Source organism: Populus nigra, chromosome 11 (assembly GCF_951802175.1).
Source record: "Populus nigra chromosome 11, ddPopNigr1.1, whole genome shotgun sequence".
NCBI lineage: Eukaryota > Viridiplantae > Streptophyta > Magnoliopsida > Malpighiales > Salicaceae > Populus > Populus nigra.
Window position 1 is genome coordinate 16,067,927 of NC_084862.1, and position 20,037 is coordinate 16,087,963.

General features: G+C 33.9%; 1 protein-coding gene and 1 pseudogene across 2 annotated transcripts; both read right to left on the reverse strand.

The window, feature by feature from the left end:
* Positions 1 to 498: 498 nt before the first annotated feature.
* LOC133668019 (disease resistance protein RUN1-like) lies at positions 499 to 8,553 on the reverse strand. Of its 2 annotated transcripts, XM_062087752.1 has the most exons (8): positions 8,396 to 8,553; positions 7,993 to 8,148; positions 7,770 to 7,876; positions 4,063 to 4,555; positions 2,827 to 3,925; positions 2,441 to 2,716; positions 1,403 to 2,329; positions 499 to 1,259 (listed from the first exon to the last, which is right to left on the reverse strand). In XM_062087752.1, exons 3-8 carry the CDS (start codon positions 7,873 to 7,875, stop codon positions 636 to 638), a joined length of 3,525 nt encoding a protein of 1,174 aa, XP_061943736.1. In that variant the 5' UTR covers position 7,876; positions 7,993 to 8,148; positions 8,396 to 8,553; the 3' UTR covers positions 499 to 635. The 2 variants fall into 2 exon arrangements, with proteins under 2 accessions (XP_061943736.1, XP_061943737.1); XM_062087753.1 differs by lacking the exon at positions 8,396 to 8,553 and having other exon boundaries at positions 7,993 to 8,387.
* A 6,122-nt stretch (positions 8,554 to 14,675) lies between these two features.
* Positions 14,676 to 19,267, reverse strand: LOC133668018 (probable disease resistance protein At4g27220; annotated as a pseudogene).
* Between the last annotated feature and the right edge of the window lie 770 nt (positions 19,268 to 20,037).

A 20,037-nucleotide genomic window follows, 5' to 3' on the forward strand; every position in this document is an offset into this window, starting at 1 on the left:
ACTATTTGAGTGAAAAATGGTTAATGGTTTGGAATTCACTAAAGGTGTTGGTGATGCTTTGAGATGTAAATATAGTGGTCAATTTTAGTGCATAACAATTATTCTCCCCTCAAATAACCCATTAGTGACTGATTTGCTTCTTAAATTAGGAGTTAATGGAAAACTAAAGAGACTTTAATTTTTTTTATCTATATTTATATCAATTATTTTTCTTGGGATGATTTCAATTTTCTATTTTTAATTTTCAATTTTGGTCCCTTTAATTCTTAATTGTATCAATTAATTCTCCAAATTTTAAGCCAAAGAAATCAGATTAGTAGAAGCGTAACATTTAGTTCACGTGAAATTATTAATTGAAAAATCCACGTGAATTATTATTTGTGATACACCTAGTTTATCATCTAAGATGTTACGCCAAACTAAAAATGAAAGCAATAAAATCAGGCTAGTAGAATTTTAACCAAGTTGGATAACTTTTCAAGCAATCAAAGCCCAATGTTTCAATCATTTTCCTAACTCAAAAATAAAATGCTTTATTTACTTACTAATTTTATACAACAAGGCGATAATATCATCAGACCTAGGAGGGCATAAAGGACGGAACTTTCACAAAGAAATCCTTCGACTAATTGAAATCAGGTTAATGTTCCTGCACGAAGTGGATAAATACTCTTCCTAAATAAATAATCTTTCCACTGTTCAACTGTATTAAATGCTACTGAACCATAAAGGGGATGATGAAGCAGATGATTTGGTGGTGAAGGTACTACTGCATCACTTCCAACTTCTAACTCTTGGTTTCCAATGCCATGATCCCACTCTGCCTCTTCAAATGAATCCAAATCTACTATCACTTGGATCCCACATTGTTTCACATTAATGTCTTCGCCACCCAAATTCACATACAATTCCAACTCTTCGTGCCCACAACATTCTTCCATTGCCATCTCACTTAAACTTACGTATCCCATCCAGCTAATAGGGGAATAGAGTCCGACTACTTGTGTAGCTTCAAACAATTGAATACCGTTGCTCTTTTTTTTAATAATAGCATTGATTGTATGGCTACTACTCAAAAAAATCCTTGTACTGAAAGCCCAAAAAATCAACCCTTGGAAAACTGGAGGTGTATGAAATGATAATGAACATCCTTCTCCATGGTAGGTGAACCCCTTTGGCAACTTATTATAATAGATTCCCATAACCAATTTGGCATCATAGGAGCGAATATGATATCCATAACCACCATTGCACAATGCCTGCATATATTAGATTTCAAAGAGTGCTGAAATTTTGGATACTATATATATATATAGAGAGAGAGAGAGAGGGAGAGGGGGAGAGAGTATGTGCCAATTGTGTGTTTATTTTTATTTGTGTGCAAGAGAGACAGAAAAAGTACCTCAACAACACTCTTCTTCTTATTATTTGATAAATCGCAGGCGGTATCAGAGGAAATAATCCAGCCATGACTACTTAGACCTTCCATGCCCTGAATCTCTACTAAATTTGAACACCTATATAGAGACAGATTTTCATTTTTTTTTGACAGGACTGGCAGTCTTACTCTTTCCATTGATGTGCACCCGATTGCATCCAAGAATTTTAAATTTGAGGGAAGCTCTGAGATTGATACAAGATTGCTGCAATACGACACTCTCAAGACTCGCAGCTTAGGAAGGACCCCGATGCCAGAAGGCAGACTGAAGAAATTGTTTCCTGATAGATTCAATTCTACGAGAGAGGAAAAACAACCAAAATCAACAGAATTAGTTGCGCGTTCAGACAAACCATAATAAGCAAGTCTTAGTTTTCTCAATAATCTCCAACCAGTGAATGAAGTTGGCAGCAAAGTTTCCCAATTTGGAATACTTGCTGATATCCAAGATGAAATTGGTGAAGGCCAGGATGTAGATGATGGTGAGTCCAGATTGAAATTGTATCCGCACAATGACAACTTCCTTACATACTTTAAATGTTCAATTGAAGCTAAAAATTGCTCATTCTCTATTCCATCTGCAAACAGCTGAGTAAAGGACTCAATATCACCCATGCGCTCGGGCAACTTTTCAAGTTGTGAACACCCAGAAATATTCAAGCTTTCAAGAGACTTTACATCACAAATACTTTCAGGAAGAATCTTTAGCCTCCAACATCCCTTTATATTCAAGAAAACAAGGCTCTTTAAATGTCCAACAGATTGATGCAACTCAACTAAACTCGAGCAACCTTCAAGTATTAGTTTCTCTAAACTGGAACTGTGCAAGTTTGGTGTTTTAACAAGTTGCTTTGAATAACTGAGATTAAGGATTCTCAGTTTGTTGAGAATCTGTCAGAATAGTGAGGAAAATAACAAAAAGAAATAATGATCAAAAGCTATAACTAGAAAATATAAATTACATAATGCACAAATTTTAGGGGATTGTAGTCTATTTCTTACCTTTTTTTGGTTCCACAGTTCTTTGATGTTACTATATTGCATATCAAGAACAACTAGGTTGTCCAAAGTCAAATTGGATGGAAAATATTTCAAAGGGCACTCAAGCCAACAAATCCATATCAACTCTTCAGAAAGCAGTGTGAAGGGTCCAGTCAAATGTACTCCATTAATTTGCAGTAACTTCAAGCATCTCATCTTTTTAAATGATCTTGTGCTCACTAATTTATCTTCTGATGATCTCACATCCAGCACTATACCCTCTACAACATTCGTTCCCTGAAAAAACATAAAAAAATCAATACAACTTCCAAGTGATTGTACGCAAGAAGTTTAAAAAGAAAATAAACGTGCATCATTATGCTGTTGTGTATGCATTTATTTATTACCTTCTGTTTGCTGAGTACATTCCACGCATCCTCACATTGCCAAATTCGGCTGCGTTTTCCAGGGTGGTTAGGTGACTCTTTATGAACGATCTCCCTTCCCATGTCTCGTAATAGATCATGCATGCTTATCTTTCCAGAAGCATTAACTTTAATCAGAGACCTTTCACTGAGAGTTCCCAAATCATCTTCTGGATGGTATCCACAACGAACCTCTAGTACATTTGCTACATATTCTTTATTTCTACCAATAAAAAAGCATGCAATGTCAAGAAATGTATTTTTTAGTTTATGGTCATCCAGTTTGTCAAAACTTATTCTAAGTTTTTCCTGAATATCACGGTTTGGAATTTTTCTCAATTTGTCAATTACACATTTCCACCTAGATTTGTTTTTCCCAGACAAACAAGAACCTAAAACCTCAAGGGCTAAAGGAAGCCCTCCACAGTAATCAACTACATCATTCGAAACCTCAACATAATCTTTTGCTGGCTTGGTGTCCCTGAAGGCATGCCAACTGAAAAGCTGAAGGGACGCATCTCGTTTCAATTCTTCTACCTGATATGTTCGATCCACTTTAAGAAGCAAGCGTTCATCTTTAGTTGTAATTATTACTATACTTCCGGGACCAAACCAACTTCGCTCTCCCATCAAAGCATTTAGTTGTTTCAGATGAGCCACATCATCAAAAACAACTAGAACTCTTTTGTGACAAAGTCGTTCTTTGATCAGAACCATTCCTCTATCAACATTATCGATGTTAGCACCATTTTGTTTTAAGATATCATGAAGAAGTTGTTCTTGTAAAAGAACAAGACCATTCGATTGTTCTGAAGTTTCATTGACATTAGAAAGAAAACAGCTTCCCTCGAATCCATAGCAGAGTTGATTAAATACAACTTTTGCTATAGTCGTCTTTCCTATTCCTGGCATCCCATGTATGCCCACAATGCAAACTTCATCTGTTGCAGTACTTAGGAAGTCACTAATAGTATGGACAAGGCGATCAATACCTACCAGGTTAGTAGCAACATTTATGTACTTGGGATCCAATTTATTCAACACATCCTTGATGATGTCTTGGATAAATTTTGATTCGTGCCTGCTCATAGACAAAAGCAAGTCTTTAATAGAGAGACAATTAAGTATGCTAATTTTTTTATTGTTTCACATGGTAAAATCTAATGTATAATTACTCCATAAATGCGTACAAGTGAATCTTAGACAGAAAAGTCATACCCATTTTCCATTTCATTGAGATTCCATCCACATAGATTTCCGGCTTCCTCAAGAGCTTTTCTCCATTCCTTCACCTTCTTTTTAAAACGTTCTTCATGTCTATCAAATGCTTTTGCAAAACTGCCGGTCTGTTTTCTCACTTCTGAAGGATGAATGTCATAGAATACAGGAAGAACAATCTGACCGGTTTTCCTCTTTTTGCACTCAAGAATCTCTACAAGTTCATTAAGACACCATCTAGAAGAAGCATATCCTTTTGAGAACACCACTATATATATCTTTGATTCTTGAATTGCCTTGAGGAGATGTTTGGAGATTTCTTCACCTCTAGGAATTTCATTATGATCTCGAAAAGTGTGGATTCCTGCTTGGTCTAAGGCAGTATATAAATGATCTGTAAAATTCTTGCGATTATCTTCTCCTCTAAAACTCAAAAATACATCATAGGCCCCTTTTGGTCTAGATCGAGAAGACTCTGGCTCTGTCATGGCAGCTGCAGAAATTATAGCGCAATAAATTAGCAATGGAGCAAGGAGTGTATTTATAATAAATTAGCAATAGACAAATTTATTGCGAAGTGGTTTGGGACTGGTTGGATTTAGATTCTTGGGAGCTATTCAAGAAACTTTAACGTTCAACACTTATGATTCCATGATTGAAGCACTTGAGTCAGATATCTTTGAATAGGGAAGTCAGACCATGGATATGAGCAGACAGGGTTGTTGATAGGTTTGCATGGTTAATGTCTTAGGGTTATGATGTAATTTGACTTATAATAATAAGTGATTCTAAATAGTTATATATGAATTTGCCATAACTAGACGATGGTTTACATAAGACAAATTATATGGATGATCTTTTTTTGATAATTAATTATATGGATGATCTAATAAATATATTTATGGATTAGTGGAACAGGTCTAGGCTCAAGAAGAGAGTTGGTCATGACCTACCATAATAATAACTCAAAATAGTCATAATTTTTTATCCGACTATAGAATTTCTACTTCGATTGTCAGATCTTTAGATTTTGAAAAATCTTGCCCCGTAACCTTGATTTTGGTATTTTTTTTGTGATTTTTCTTGATATTTTTAGATTTTGTGCTATTTTCATATTTTATGCTTCATTCCTTTGTAATTTTGTATTCTTATTTTATTTCCTAGTTTGAAGTAAGGTTTGTAGCCTATTTAATGTTTTCTAAACTTTTTAAGAAGGAAGACTTATTTATTATTATTTTATAGAAAATAAACCCTATAAACTTGGGATTTACATTAGCAGCTTTATTACTCATTAAAATTCTTGTGTTTTTTCTTTATTTTATTGTCTTCTACTTCCGTCTGCATCAAGTTACCTTTGGCAGCATGGAACAATGATTTTATTTATAATACTTTAGCACATAAGGAATGGTCATTGGATATGATTTAAGTAGTGTTGGTCACGGCTACATTTCTGGAGCACGTGTATTACTTGTTACACCATCTATAGACTCATTGCATGACAGACTTCATTTGGTTTTAAATGGGGAGCAGTTTCATATAACAGTAGCAGAGATTGGACCTTCTTTCAGTATGAAATTCTCATCAATTCAACACTCCGAAGATTACACACTTGAATTAAAATATGAGGATGAAGATGATGTTATGTCACCCCCACAACAATGACAAGGTTGATAGTGATGAATCTTAAGTTTGCAAGAGACCACAATTGGATGTTGTTGGTATCATTTATCACCAATGTTATTGGATTTGTTTTTAGAGATTATAGAGTTTGAAGGGTGTTAGAGAATAATATATATTATATCTTTGAACCTCACCTAACAGTTTAAGCTATTAGATTGAGATGATTCTTTGATATGGTATCAGAGTCTTAATGACCAAGCGGTCACAAGTTCGAATCTCATCATTCTCATTTATTTGATAAAAATTAAGCTCAAGATAATATAAACCTGTACAAAAAGACTTTCACTTGAGAGAATAATGTGAACCAAGTAGAATGTTGGAAGAAAAATAGTGTGGTAAGAGTTTCTAGACAACAAAGTAAAAAAGTAAGACCAAAGAATTAGAAGAAAGTTTGAGTGGAAAGAATTTTTCATTAAAGTCCTAAACAATTAAGAAATTATATTAACCCAAAAATTCTTATTCTAAATAGGAAAAGTAATTCTATCGATTTAACTACTGTTTCTAAATCAATCTATTAATTCATTTAATTCAATCTAGTGACCGGTCCCAAACGAGTTCCTTTGTTTTTCAAAAAAACTAGAGTGCTTGTCTTCTTAAATGTCATTCACTCTTTTTTATGGGCTTTAATTTTCTTATGAGTCATTGAATTGTTTAAAATGCTATGTTTATTGATTCTTCTATCGCAACCATCATATAAAGGGATCAAAAAACCAAGAAGGCTAGGTAGATTTCATCAATAGCAATAGCAAGTACAAAGCACGGATTTAGAAAGGTATGTCTTTGTTTTCAAAGTGTCTATCTACTATCTGGTCAGGTATTTTCTTTATTATTAACTCTGGTGATCAATCTTCTCGAGTTCGGTTTTGGAATGATATTTGGGTTGATGACATGCCTCTTCCTAATCTTTATCTTTGATTATATCGAATGTCAGCTCAACAACTTAGTACTATCAATAGTACAGGGTTTTGGGATGATGGTTGCTGGTTGCTGGTATTGGAATCTAAAATGGAATCGATGTATGAGAAACAATGATACAGATCACCTTCATAGTATGCTGAATTTCATTAATCGCATTGACCTTCACAGTTATAAAGAAGAAAGAAAAATACAGACTTTAAATGGTAAAGGACACTACACGATTAAGTTGTGTTCTATTATCTATGATAGACTCATTTACCCGGGTTTGAATACATATAATGCATTCATTTAGAAAGGATTTTTCTATGGAATAGCTTGGCTTGTTTGGCATACTAGGAACAAATTCATATTTGAAGCTATCACTTTGGATTGGGAATATGTTTTCTGTCTTTTCTTTCACAAGGTTGCATCTTGAATTTGTTCCTATAATTCTAGTTTTATATATACTAGTATGGATCTGTTAAGAAATAGGGAGTGTGTACCGACAAGGAGTAATTAGTGTCTGTAATTTATAATGCTACATTCCTCTATAACTTTTGTTTATCTTTTCTTTGTTATGCTGGATTTCCATCCACTAGATGGCCAGCTTAATAAATTTCCTTGATTTTCATTATATATATATATATATATATATATATTGACAGCAAATCATGAACTTGCAAATGATAAACTAAATAAACTGATTTTGATTGCTAATTCAATAATAATCTTGAACTAAAAAAGAGATGGAAGGGACATAACTGAATGATGTAAACATAAAAGCTTTGGCAAGTGTGCTTTTTTTATTTTTTTTATGAAATCAAAGTTATTTGTCAAGAAATGAAATTAAAACAAGAAAGAGGCGAGGAAGATTTACTAGCAAAAACATGACAACATAAAATCCCATCAAACAATTATTTTCTTTGGCAATCTTCTTTGTGTTAATATTGCTGTAAACATGAAAACAAAAACGACTACATGCTAGATGTTAATGATGTTAGATGATCAATGAATAATTTTGTGCATCTAGGAAAGAAAAACGACTACATGCTACACGATAATATTGTTAGATGAGTACCAATGAATAATTTTTATTATTATGCTCTCAGCACGACATATTTCTACTTTACCTGTGGAGACAAAACTGACAGGCTTACTGAGGTCTGCTTTTCTTCTCTTTCGCGAGGATGAATCGTTTTCTTCATCTTTGGATTGTTTACGTTTTTCCTTCTGCATTCTAAAATAGAAGAAACTTGTCAATGATATGTATGAACGTAAAGCTTTCAAATTATTGTTTTGAGTAGAGGCGTGAAATTGAAACAAGAAAGAAGCAAAAGAAGAGGTTAGTTATACCTGTATATAACGAAAGGGTTGGTTGGATTCCAGCAGCTATGAAATTGTAGCAATCGGAGAGAGATGTTAGCTGATCAATACGGCTTCCAGCTGCCTTAGTTTGACGTCTCAGACTCAGAACTCAAGGGCTATTCCTGGGACGTCACTTTCTTTCAACTACCCAAACACGGTTATTATTTTTTTTATTAATTTCCAAGTCAGTCCCTAAATTTATATATAGTTTCAAAGAAGGAAAGAAGAGTTGCTAGCAAAAACACGACAGCATACAATCCCCTGTAACAATTATTTTCTGGCAATCTTCTTAGTGTCAATATTGCTGTCATGCAAAAACTAATATTACTGAGAAGATGAAAACAAAGAAAACTACATGCATGCAATCAGAAGCAACAATCTCACTGTTTACCTCTATATGGTGTTTATGAGATGGTCGGATCCCACCAAATTGCAGCAATCGGAAAGGTTAGCTGATCAAGAGTAAAGTACTGACGCTTGAAGATTAGTAGAGCCAGTATTGTTTCGGAGACAGAATGTGACTTCTTGCAAATTATTAGTAAGGCAATAATTACCAAAGATAAAAAGGTAACGTGTAAAGGAAAAGGAGCAAGGAAATTTCTTTATAGCTCTTGCTTGAGCATTTTTTCCACGAACCTTTTTTCAAAGCCTGGGAGCTTTTTTCCCAAGGAAGACTTTAACTGGGCGTCATGATTAAAAAGATATTACAACGTAGTAATATTATAATTAATGATTAAAAAGATATTACAACCTAGTAATATTATCATGATTAAAAATATATTAATATAAAACCTAACATCAATCACACCATATTATAATTAAGTAAAATAACTAATATAAATCATGATAGTTCTACATCATTGATTCAACATAGCTCCTTTTATGTACTATAATATCAGTACTATAATATTAATCTTTACTTAACATTTCTAAATAAAAAATATATAATTATTCCAACAAAATATTTTTTTAAAAGATAATTCATGTTATCAATAATGATGTCTATCATAACTTAATTTTTTATTTTTTTATTTTTATTTTTGTTTTTACTATATTTTCTATAAAAATAATGAAAAAAATAAAATAATAGTAATAAAATGATGAAAAAATGAAAAAAAAAATGAAAAAATGATGATGAAAAACAAATAAAAATGAAATGAATGAAGAATAAATTAAAATCAAGGTTAATTCAATATAATTGGAAGTTTGAGGATTTAATTAAACTTTGGATTAGTTTAATTAACCAAAGCAAGGGCTTAATTGAAGAATTAATAAGTTTTGGGACTTAATGGAACTTGGAATTAATTTAATTAATGGATTCAGGGGCAAACGTGAAAAATACTGGGTACTGTAGGGAGCTTAATTCATTTTTCTAGGGGTAAATGTGAAAGAATTAAAAGTTGAAGAGTCAATTAAGGACTTAATTGGAAAACTCAGAAACCAAGGACTGGTTTATACAAGTCGCAAACATACAGGGGTCCAATTAAATGTTATCCAGGGGCTTCATTAAAAAATGTCAAAACCTAAAGGACCAAATTGCAAACGGCCGTTCCCATCCCAAAAACGGCGTCGTTTCAATATACACTATTCATCTTCTTCATCTCACCCGTAAAGAAAACGGGGAGAATGGGGGTGAACAAAACATAACCAGAGGTGAAAAACCCAGAAGTGCACAGGGGACGCAAACAGGAGGACGAACAGGGGAGGAGGCTTTTCCCAGAAAATAGAAGAACACGCAGGAAAACTAGAGAGAACAGAAAAACCCAGGAACACACAGACAGACAGAGAAGAAAAACTGAAGCGTTGTCCAGAGCAAGCCATCACCATCGTTTTCGACCTCGTCTCTCCGCATCAGGTGAGTTTTTTTGTTTTTCATTCCCCGTTTTCCTTTGCATTATAATTCACGTGCTAAGTAGCTGTGAATTATAATTCAGAGCTACAGTAGCAGTGAATCGATTCACTTGTTTCCTGTTTCTGTAGCAAGTGAATTGTAACTCATTTGTTTCCTGTTTATGTCAGCCGGACCAGGCCGGCTGCGTCAGAACCACCACAGAAAAAAAAAGAAAATGAGGGGGCTGAGACCGGGCCAGGACTCGGCCCAGCCAGCCGGTTTGGACAAAAAATATATTGGGCAAAACACATCCTTATATTGTTTTTATATATATCTTACCAAACCATTGTGATATCATGAAGTATTTTTTTAATATTTCATTGTATAATTAGTTTGTGAATTTTTAAAAAAATACATATACATAAATTTAAATTTATTTTATTAATTTATTCATTGAAGTAGAGTTAGAAATACTATATTTTTTTTTAGTAATATTTACCGATACTAGAATTAAAAATATTTAAATATTTAATAATATCTAAATTAAAAATATTAAAAATATACCATAGCATAAGCTCATTCAGGACTTTGTGAACAACACAGGCTGTAATAGGCAACGTCTAACTTCCCAGTCTGGTTGTCGCATTGTTTTTATGAACTGACTGGTTCCTAGCCTTAAAAATTTGTGTTGCGAAACTGAAAAATTAATGATGTAAGATATTATTTGAAATGGTTTTATGATGCAGTTCTGAAATTATCTTCTTGCCTATTTCAATGGAATCCATAGCAAGTGTCAGCGAAACAGAGGATGATAATGAAAGAGTTGATGCCTCGGAGGATGAAACGAATGACCATGAGAATAAATTCTCCGATATCTGTGAGTTTCTATCGTTTGCTTCTTTCGAAAGTAACAAGTCTGATTTTCAGACATCATCGTTCTCTCCAGATGATTAAGGATTTCTTGCGCTCTTGAATCAGAAGCGGGGGGGCATTGATAACTTTTGCAGCAGATCGTACTCAGGCTTTAAACGATCAAGCTAAAGATAATAAGTCAATGTTATCGATTCCATGAAGATATACTCTCTATTCATGAAAGGGTTCATCAGCAACTTCTAATTTCTACTGCTTCGTTTTATACATGGATATCTGTTCAGAAACTTCCTACAATTGTTAAGATAAAATATTAATCGGTTAAATAAGATGAACAGAAAAAAAAGAAGCCTCCAACTATAAAATTACTAGTTTCATCCATTTTTCAGATTTTTCATCCATATTTCCATTCAATTCTGCTTTTTTCTCTCAGAAACAATGCCATTTTTCACTTTCCATTGAGTGATTTAAACAGAAGTCCTTACTTAAAAAAAATCAAAATAGTATGATAAAAAAGACTGTTTGGATGCAAAATTTGATACTACCTCTCTTCTCCCGCAGACGTATCCGGTTCTAGTTTTACTTTTTCTTTCATTTTTCTTGTCAGATTATTTTATTTGGGATTTTCTTATGCTTATTTTGTTTTATGTCAGAAGTTTCACGCTCTTTATCAGGTCAAACAACAATGTTCTCTACGTTCCATTGGAGCAGAGCACAAATATGAACAAATAATGCAAGAGCCATTTCCGATTGCAACTCAAAAACAGTACCCTCAAATTACACAAGATTTTATTAACAAGGGGCTTTTCTCGAGTACCTCTAACTTCCAATACAAGATGCATTGCTTACAAATCATACACCAGTACTGCGAAATGCAATACGTTAACACAGCGTCACTTCTGGCAAAGAAATTGGAACGAATGGAAGAATCTTGATCGTATCTGTACTTTTGTGGACATTTCAATCCACTTATCATCTTGTTATTACGGCGGAACCATCTCTCCGTAAGGCATAGACTACAACTCAATCTCGGGCAACGGTATTTTCCAAAAATTCCACCAGTTACAATCTTCCTGAAAATCTCCACTGCTGATTCTGAAGTGAAAATTCCGTAACGCATGACATCCAGTTCGGTTGCATACTTCAATGATGAAACATCGCACAAACCTGAAAATCTCCACTGCTGATTCTGAAGTGATTCAAACCCGAGTGCTTTACTTGTGTGAAAATTTGTATTCATTATCTTATGTTCATATTCGTTCCACAATCGGGCAAAATTTTTGTCCATGCCCAGTGCTTGAGATTTGAGAAACGCTGCGAAGTCAGAGACTTGTTCAAAATGGCATTCCAAATTTTCCGACTTCCTCGAGCAAGCTGCTTCTGTTCTTGTGATTATAACTGGAGGATGTAATAAGAATCCAGGAATATCTATCTTTCCTTAATTTATTTTCTCTTTTATATTTGTACGAGATGGTATATTCACGTGCTGCCGTGGATTTATAAAACAAATATACATGATAGTATTATAATTGTTAACTAGCGCTAGATAAGTAATAAAAACTAAAAATACGATGGAGTTAATATTTCATGACGGAAAAAAAAGTTGTGTTGGTGATAAAAAACGTAGAGACTGAACAAAATGATTTGTAGCAATCCATAGTATTTTGTGAGGAAAGATACTGTGCTTTCGTCATATGATTTAGCTTTTCTGTTAATAAAAAAAATTACAAAGCGAAATTTTCTACCAACTTAATATTAAAAAAAAATCGACAAAAATAATTTTGGAAGGAAAAAAACCCGTGAGGAAAAAAGTTGTAGCAAATGACAATGTTTTGTGAGGAAAACTACAGTGCTTTCCCAATAAAATCGACAAAGATAATTTTAGAAAAAATCATAAAAAAAAACATTTAGAGAAAAACTGTAGCAATCCACAGTGTTTTGTAAGGAAAACTGCAACGCTTTCCCCATATGATTTAGTTTTATTGTAATTATAATTATCAACCAACTCAATATTAAAAAAAAAATTGACAAAGATAATTTTGGGAAAAATCATAAAAAACAATCATGTGAAAAAACACTGCAGCAATTCAAAGTGTTTTAAAGAAAAAAATTACAAAGCTAAATTTTCAATAAGCTCAATATTAAAAAAAAAAATTGACAAAGACAATTTTAGAAAAAAAAAACAAATAACAATTCTTTCCCCATAGGATTTAGTTTTATTATAATTATAATTCTTAACCAACTCAATATGAAAAAAATCAACAAAGATAATTTTGAAAACAATCATAAAAAAATCGTGTGAGGAAACACTGCAGCAATTCACAGTGTTTTAAAGAAAAACAAATTACAAAGCTAAATTCTCAATCAGCTTAATATTAAAAAAAATAAAATCGACAAAAACAATTTTAGAAAAAAATATAATTAAAAAACATGAAAAAAAAGGGGAAAAAAACCCTTGTTGGAAACACTGTAGCACTTCACAGTGTTTTGTGATGAAAGCTACGTACCTCCCCACATAATTTAGTCTTATTTGTAATGACTTATAATTGTAATTCTCAACCAACTCAATATTAAAAAAAATAAAATTAACAAAGATAATTTTGAAAAAATCATAAGAAAAAAAACCATGTGAAGACACACTATAGCAATCTATAATGTTTTGTGAGGAAAGCTATAGTGTTTTTCCCACATGATTAAGCTTTATTATAAAGTTAAATTCTAATCAACTCAATATTAAAAAAATAAAATCAACAAAGATAATTTTAAAAAAAAATATTACAAAAAAAACACAAAAGAAACTGGAAAAAAACTATGTGAGGAAAAACTATATCAATCCATAGTGTTTTGTGAGGAAAATTACAGTGTTTTCCCCGCATGATTTAGCCTTACTTGTATGTACTTGTAATTATAATTCTTAACAAGCTTAATATTTAAAAAATAAAATTGACAAAGACAATTTTAGGAAAAAAACATAACAAAACATAAAAAAAAAACCATGTGGGACCACAATAATTTGCGAGGAAAGCTATAATGATTTCCTCACATATTGTAAACTGTAATTATTAACCAGCTCAATATTAAAAAAATAAAATCAAAAAAGATAATTTTGGAGAAAATCATAAAAAAAACCATGTGGAGAAACATTGTAGCAATCAACAATGTTTTAAAGAAAAAAAATTACAAAACTAAATTCACAATTAGCTCAATATTAAAAAAATAAAATCAATAAATATAATTTTAAAAAATAAAAAAATAAAATAGAAAAATCATATGGGAAAACACCGTAACAATTCACAGTATTTTAAAGGAAAAAAATTACAAAACAAAATTTTTAACCAGCTCAATATTAAAAATTGACAAAGATAATTTTGAAAAAAAGAAGAAGAAATTACTGATGGAAAAACAAAAAAAGAAAGGAAAATACTACACTGTGGTGAAAAAAGGGTCAAAAAAAGGGAAAAGTGCAAAAAAAAAAAAAGTAATACACTGTGGAGTACATGTGAATAGTGATTCCCCTGTAATTTGAAAAAATAATTTATTACTAGTCGGTGATTTAATTTAAGGTGACTGAGTAGATCTATTCTTTTATTGGGTTACTTTAATGATAAATTAATATAATGTTTTTTTAGATGTTCATCGTGGAGAAATTTGATAGGATGGATATATAATGTTAAATTTTAATTACAAAAAATAATAATTGAAAAAGATTATTTGAAAAAAATATATATAAACTGGCAATATAAATGAAGGACATTTCATTTGAACCAATCTGGATGTTTGATGCAAAAAGGAATGAGAAGCAAACAAAGATTTTGCAGTGCCATAAACTTGAGATCAATATTTGATGATAGTGAATTGGGAAGAGGCAATATGCTTTCTTTCCATTAATCTTTATTAAATAGAAAGATCACCAATTAGTAATTCAAAGCCATAAACTTTGAAGCCAGCAAAAGATGAGAGAGTCATTCAATTCCACACCAAGTACAGTAGATACATTGAGAATTTTCCTGTCTTGTATACACACAACAATTGATTCTCATTCATTAAACTTAAATTAAAAGCAAATTGAGAGATTCAGAAAGAACGATGCTTACCAAAACTCTACAAAGGGACGAAGGACATCCTTAGCGTTAGGATGCTCCCACTCCACTACTGACTCCCACCATTCTTCTGGATCTACCCTGATGAATTCAAGAGAAGGGGGAGGAGATGGCTGGCCATTTTCAAGTAACGGAAGACAAATTCCCATCCTCTTCAGCTTCTCACAATTCAATACTCCAATTACTTGGAGAGAATCGCAAATCAGTTTTGCACTACAAATGCTTTTTAGTTCTGGTAAATCTTCCAAGTGCAGTTCTCTCAACTTTGGGAGTTTGAATTCGGTGTTTCTGATGCTGCTTTCTTCACCCATGTCCCCTTCTTCATCCGATCTTGCTCCACCTATTATCTCCTCCATTTTCTCACATCCTTCAACAATAATCTCTTCTAGGTTTGCAAGGCGAATCCAAGAAGATGGAACCATGATTTCCGTGATACTGCAATTCCTTACTTCAATTACTTGGAGAGAATCGCAAATCAGTTTTGCACTACAAATGCTTTTTAGTTCTGGTAAATCTGCCAAGTACAGTTCTCTCAACTTTGGGAGTTTGAATTCGGTGTTCCTGATGCTGCTTTCTTCACCCATGTCCCCTTCTTCATCCGATCTTGCTCCACCTATTATCTCCTCCATTTTCTCACATCCATCAACAACAATCTTTTCTAGGTTTACAAGGTATGGCAGCAAGACAGGAGGGAACAACTTCTTCATACCCTTACAACCAGAACAATAAAACCATTTAAGACCAGAAAATATACCATTATAAGATGGAGATGGCTGTGGTAGTGGAGCAGAGCATAACCAAGAAGATGAAACCAACCTCTCCATGCTATTGCAATTCAAAATCTTGATATACTCCAGTTCAGTTGCATACTTTAATGACAAAACATCGCCTAAACTTCTCGCATCGATACATTTACAAATTAGTTTTTGAATGTCATTTGAGGAGATGACCGGAAAATCTCCATCTCTATTGATATTCAAATTACCCAAAACAACCATTTTACTTCCCTGACCACTGTACTTGAATTCCCAAAGTTCATGTGCCTTGATCTGTCCTATAACAATTTTGTATATGCTTAGTGATTGGGTCTCATCCCGAGATTTGAGATACTCCAGGTAGTTAGAGTGATCTTCAAAATGGCATTCCAAACTTTCCAACTTCCTCAAGCATCCTACTTCCTTTCCTTCAACTGTTACTGGAGCATATCTTTCCTCCGGGTAACTTCTTTCTTCCCATAGAATCTGTTCCTCTAGTTTAAAGACTTGCAGGTGAGAGAGTTTAGGTAATATCCCACAGGGAAAACTGTTTTCACCACATCCATTCATTCTTAGATACCTCAGGCTGGATAGACATTCCATGCCATGAGGAATGTTTTTAAGTGGAGCACGAGCGAGATCTAACCTTTTCAGTGCCCTGAGCTTTTTCAATGTTGGTACACGGCTTAACCTCGGACAATCTTTGAGCAACAATGAAGTGAGACCCACCAAATCAGAGACAGAATCAGGCAAACATTCAATAGCTGTTTTAGACAGATCGAGGACCTTGAGCACATGCATTTGCTCGAAAAGTGAACCCGCAATGAATCGCAACCTATGATTACTACATAGCAATAAGGTTGACAGATTTGGACACCTCACTGAATGGCTGGAACAAATCTCTTGAATTTGGTTGTGCATTAGTGAAACGGTCGTAAGTTTCTCTTTCCACTCCTCTGTATCCGGCAATTCTTTTAATTGTGCACCGGCTTTTACAATGGCTTGAGAGTTCTCTTCCAGTATTTGGATGGCCATATCCCTAATCAAGTCATGCATCATTACAGCACCACCATCACGTATTCTTTCCAATAGGCAGACTTTTTCAAGTCTATCAAGCATCGAATGGCCTTCATCAAATTCTGCCTTCCTACTCGTCAGCCCTTTTATTACTCCCATATCAATCAAATAACATATCAATTCCAGTCTATTGATAGCAGAGTCTTCTGGAAATAATGCACAATACAAGAAACATTGTTGCAGAGCTACATCGCTTAGGTGGGTGTAACTAAATCTCAATGATGAAAATACCTTTTCCATGCCATTTGGCCCAACTCTTGATTGTCTCAGTCGTTCTAAAGCATTACTCCACCCGTGTATGCCATCCACCACCTTCATGGTTCCAGCCATTGTTTTAATTCCTAGCGGCAAACCATCACACTCCTTTGTGATAGATTTTGCAATTTGTTCCACTTCTGTAGAGAGATGTGTGTCATGTCCAAGGATCTCCCTGAACAAAGTCCAAGCATCTCCATCAGAAAGAGGATTCACTATGATATTGTTTCGGCAATCCATTCGTCCACAAACCTCTTTTGATCGAGTTGTCATAATCAGCTTGCATCCTTTCAATGGTACAGGAATTCCCACTTCTTGTAGCTCAAAAGAATTCCACAAATCATCTAAAATTAGAATCCATTTTTGTTTCTTCATTAGTTCCAGTGACAATTCCGCAGCTATGTGCAACTCCTCCTCTTCATTAGAAAGAGATAACTTTATACGTTTTGCGATCTTCTTCTGCAATTTTTGAATGCTGAAATCTTGAGATACGGTCGCCCAGTAAACATGATGAGAAATATCTGCAATTTGTAGAAGTTCGTTATAGACATGTTTCAGCATTGTGGTTTTACCAGCTCCCCCATTCCGTAAATGCCAATGATAGAGACTTCATTGTCCATCAACCAAGACCGTATCACATTTTTATTCTCTTCAAATGCTCGACCCACTAGCTTTGTAGAGCCAGTTGGTAGAGGAGCTCCTCTAGTCTCACTTGGGTTGTATTTAAGGACTCCAGAAGAGCTAGCTCCTGCGCCAGGCTGCGCGACTCCAATCGCATTCTGTATACCATCATCCATTAACGAATTAATTTTCTCCACCCAGCTTTTTTCATACATATCTGGTGCTTGTATACTTGTTCCATCTCCTGTCAAATTGTAGACTTCATTGTTTTTTTCTTGTGGACTGGTTGAAATGGCAGTATGATTCACATTGACTCCAGAAGAGCTTCCACCTACGCCAGGCTGCACTAATCTTTCTGTTGCACCTCTTCTACTATAATTTTCATCAATCGCGTGTCTCCAAGGAGAGACAATTCTGTCAACATGCTGAACAGATCCTTCACCAGTGTTTTCCATGCTATTGTCCATGTCTAAATGCGAACAAAGTCTCTCTTCCTCCCCACCTTGTTCCATGCCCTGAACTCCAACTACGTCTTGTGCAACATTCATGGTGGCATCATTGTTTACTGATGGAGAACAGAGTTGATCATGTGTTGGTTGGGATGGATCTCCTCGATGCTCATCAGCTTGATTAAATGATGGCCTCTCATGAAATCTACCTCTCTCCAGAAGCTCCATGTCTTCAATAGGGATGCTAGCCATCAAATCTTCGAGCCAAAGATCTTCTCGTTGTTGTGCCATCATCATTTCATTGTTCTGTTGTTGTGCTGAAGCTGAAATTGCATTCGTGACCTCGTTATTGCTTGAGCCTGCTACAGTTTTAAGTTTCTTTTCTGGAGGGCCATCAATTGCTGCAAGGGCTGCGTCTTGGACATCTTGAGGCACTTGTCCACAAATTTTAACACCACGGCATGTCACTCCTGCTAAATGCAATTTGATCCTCGAAATGGAAGTACCTTTGGCAAATAAATGCCTACAAAAATTACACCTCTTGCGACCACCATCCATCTTTTCAACATATTCCCAAAAAGATGTGTCAACACGATGCAAAACCGGACCATCCCGTCGAAGCATTTTGATCAGTGGCTCTGTAGAAAAGAAAAGAAAAGGATCTGTCAACATGATGCCAAAATGGATCGATCAGGGTCAAAATATTGAATGAAAATTAATGGAGGTTACATTAATTGTAAAAGGGAATGTTGAAACTGAAATTAAAAAAAAATAAAAACAGTAAAGAAATGAAAAAGAAAAAACAATGAATTCAAGAATTACAGAAACAGAGAAAGACAAATTTAATTAGTTCTGGGAACTATAGAATATGATCCTAACTCCAAAGTTTCTCAATAAAATTTCTACAACTTGTTCTGGCACTTAAAAGATCGAAACAATAATAACATGTGAAGAACAAAAAATAATATACCTGGATTCAGCTAATGATCGATGTTCTTCAAGTGCTGGTTTGCTGTGGCAGTATTCAGAAGAAGAAGAAGAAGAAGCACAGATCAGAGAAGAGTATAGGTTAAGCTAGTTCATTGTGATGAGATGTGGAAAGGAAAATAGTCGTGTTGTTTGACAAGAAAGAAGTTGCTAGGAAGGAAGGAAGGAACAACTTTACTGATAGTTCATAGTTCTTTTTAATTTAATTTAATTTAATTTATTTATTTTGATTAGTGCTGCATATAACTAAAAACTTCAACAAAAGAAGGAGAAGCCAATTATCGAGCTTCAGTGAGTTAACGTGTGGACCCACCCAGAGTTCCATCTTTGAAAAAGCTCATCTGAAAATGTATGAGCACAAGCAAAAGGAAGCTGTGCTTTTTGTAGCTTTAACTTAAATCAGTACAAGCAATAGTCGTGTTCCACCTTTTTGCTTTTTGTAGCTTTAACTTAAATCAGTACACTTTATCTTGTTTGCGGTCTGTCACTAACAGCTCACCTGTGCAAATCCCTTGTGATCCGATCCCTCCAGCACCTATGAGCAATTTTCTTATGAGCGAAGTTTTCATCAGAGAGAGCTTAATTCCTGGAGAATATGAATGTCGATTAGGGTTAAAGCAATAAAAAAAAAAGTATATATTCTCCATGCATGCATGCATGTTGTTCTGAGACTAGACAATGGAATGAATCTCTGTCAGGTCTAGAAGACATGGTTAATTTCCAGTAATGTTGTTTGCCCATGATTGGAAGTTGTTTACGATCCCTTTAGTAATGAGATGTTGTTATCAATGGCTCAACCAATATTTTCCCACACATAATTACAGATCCAAACACTCTTTAATAAGTTTTAAAAATTAAAAATTAAATCAAAGGAATTGGGCACCAAACTCGATTAATTAATAACAAATGTTATTTCCAATTTTGCATTATAATTATAAAAAATTTTATGATTACACTTTGAATGCGTTTAAAGTACTTGAGGTATAATTATCAAATTTAAATTAGTCTGGTCACTTAATTTGAGATCTAACTAAAATCAGGATTTAAATTAATTTAGGCTAAAAAAATAAATTAATCCGTTTAAAAAT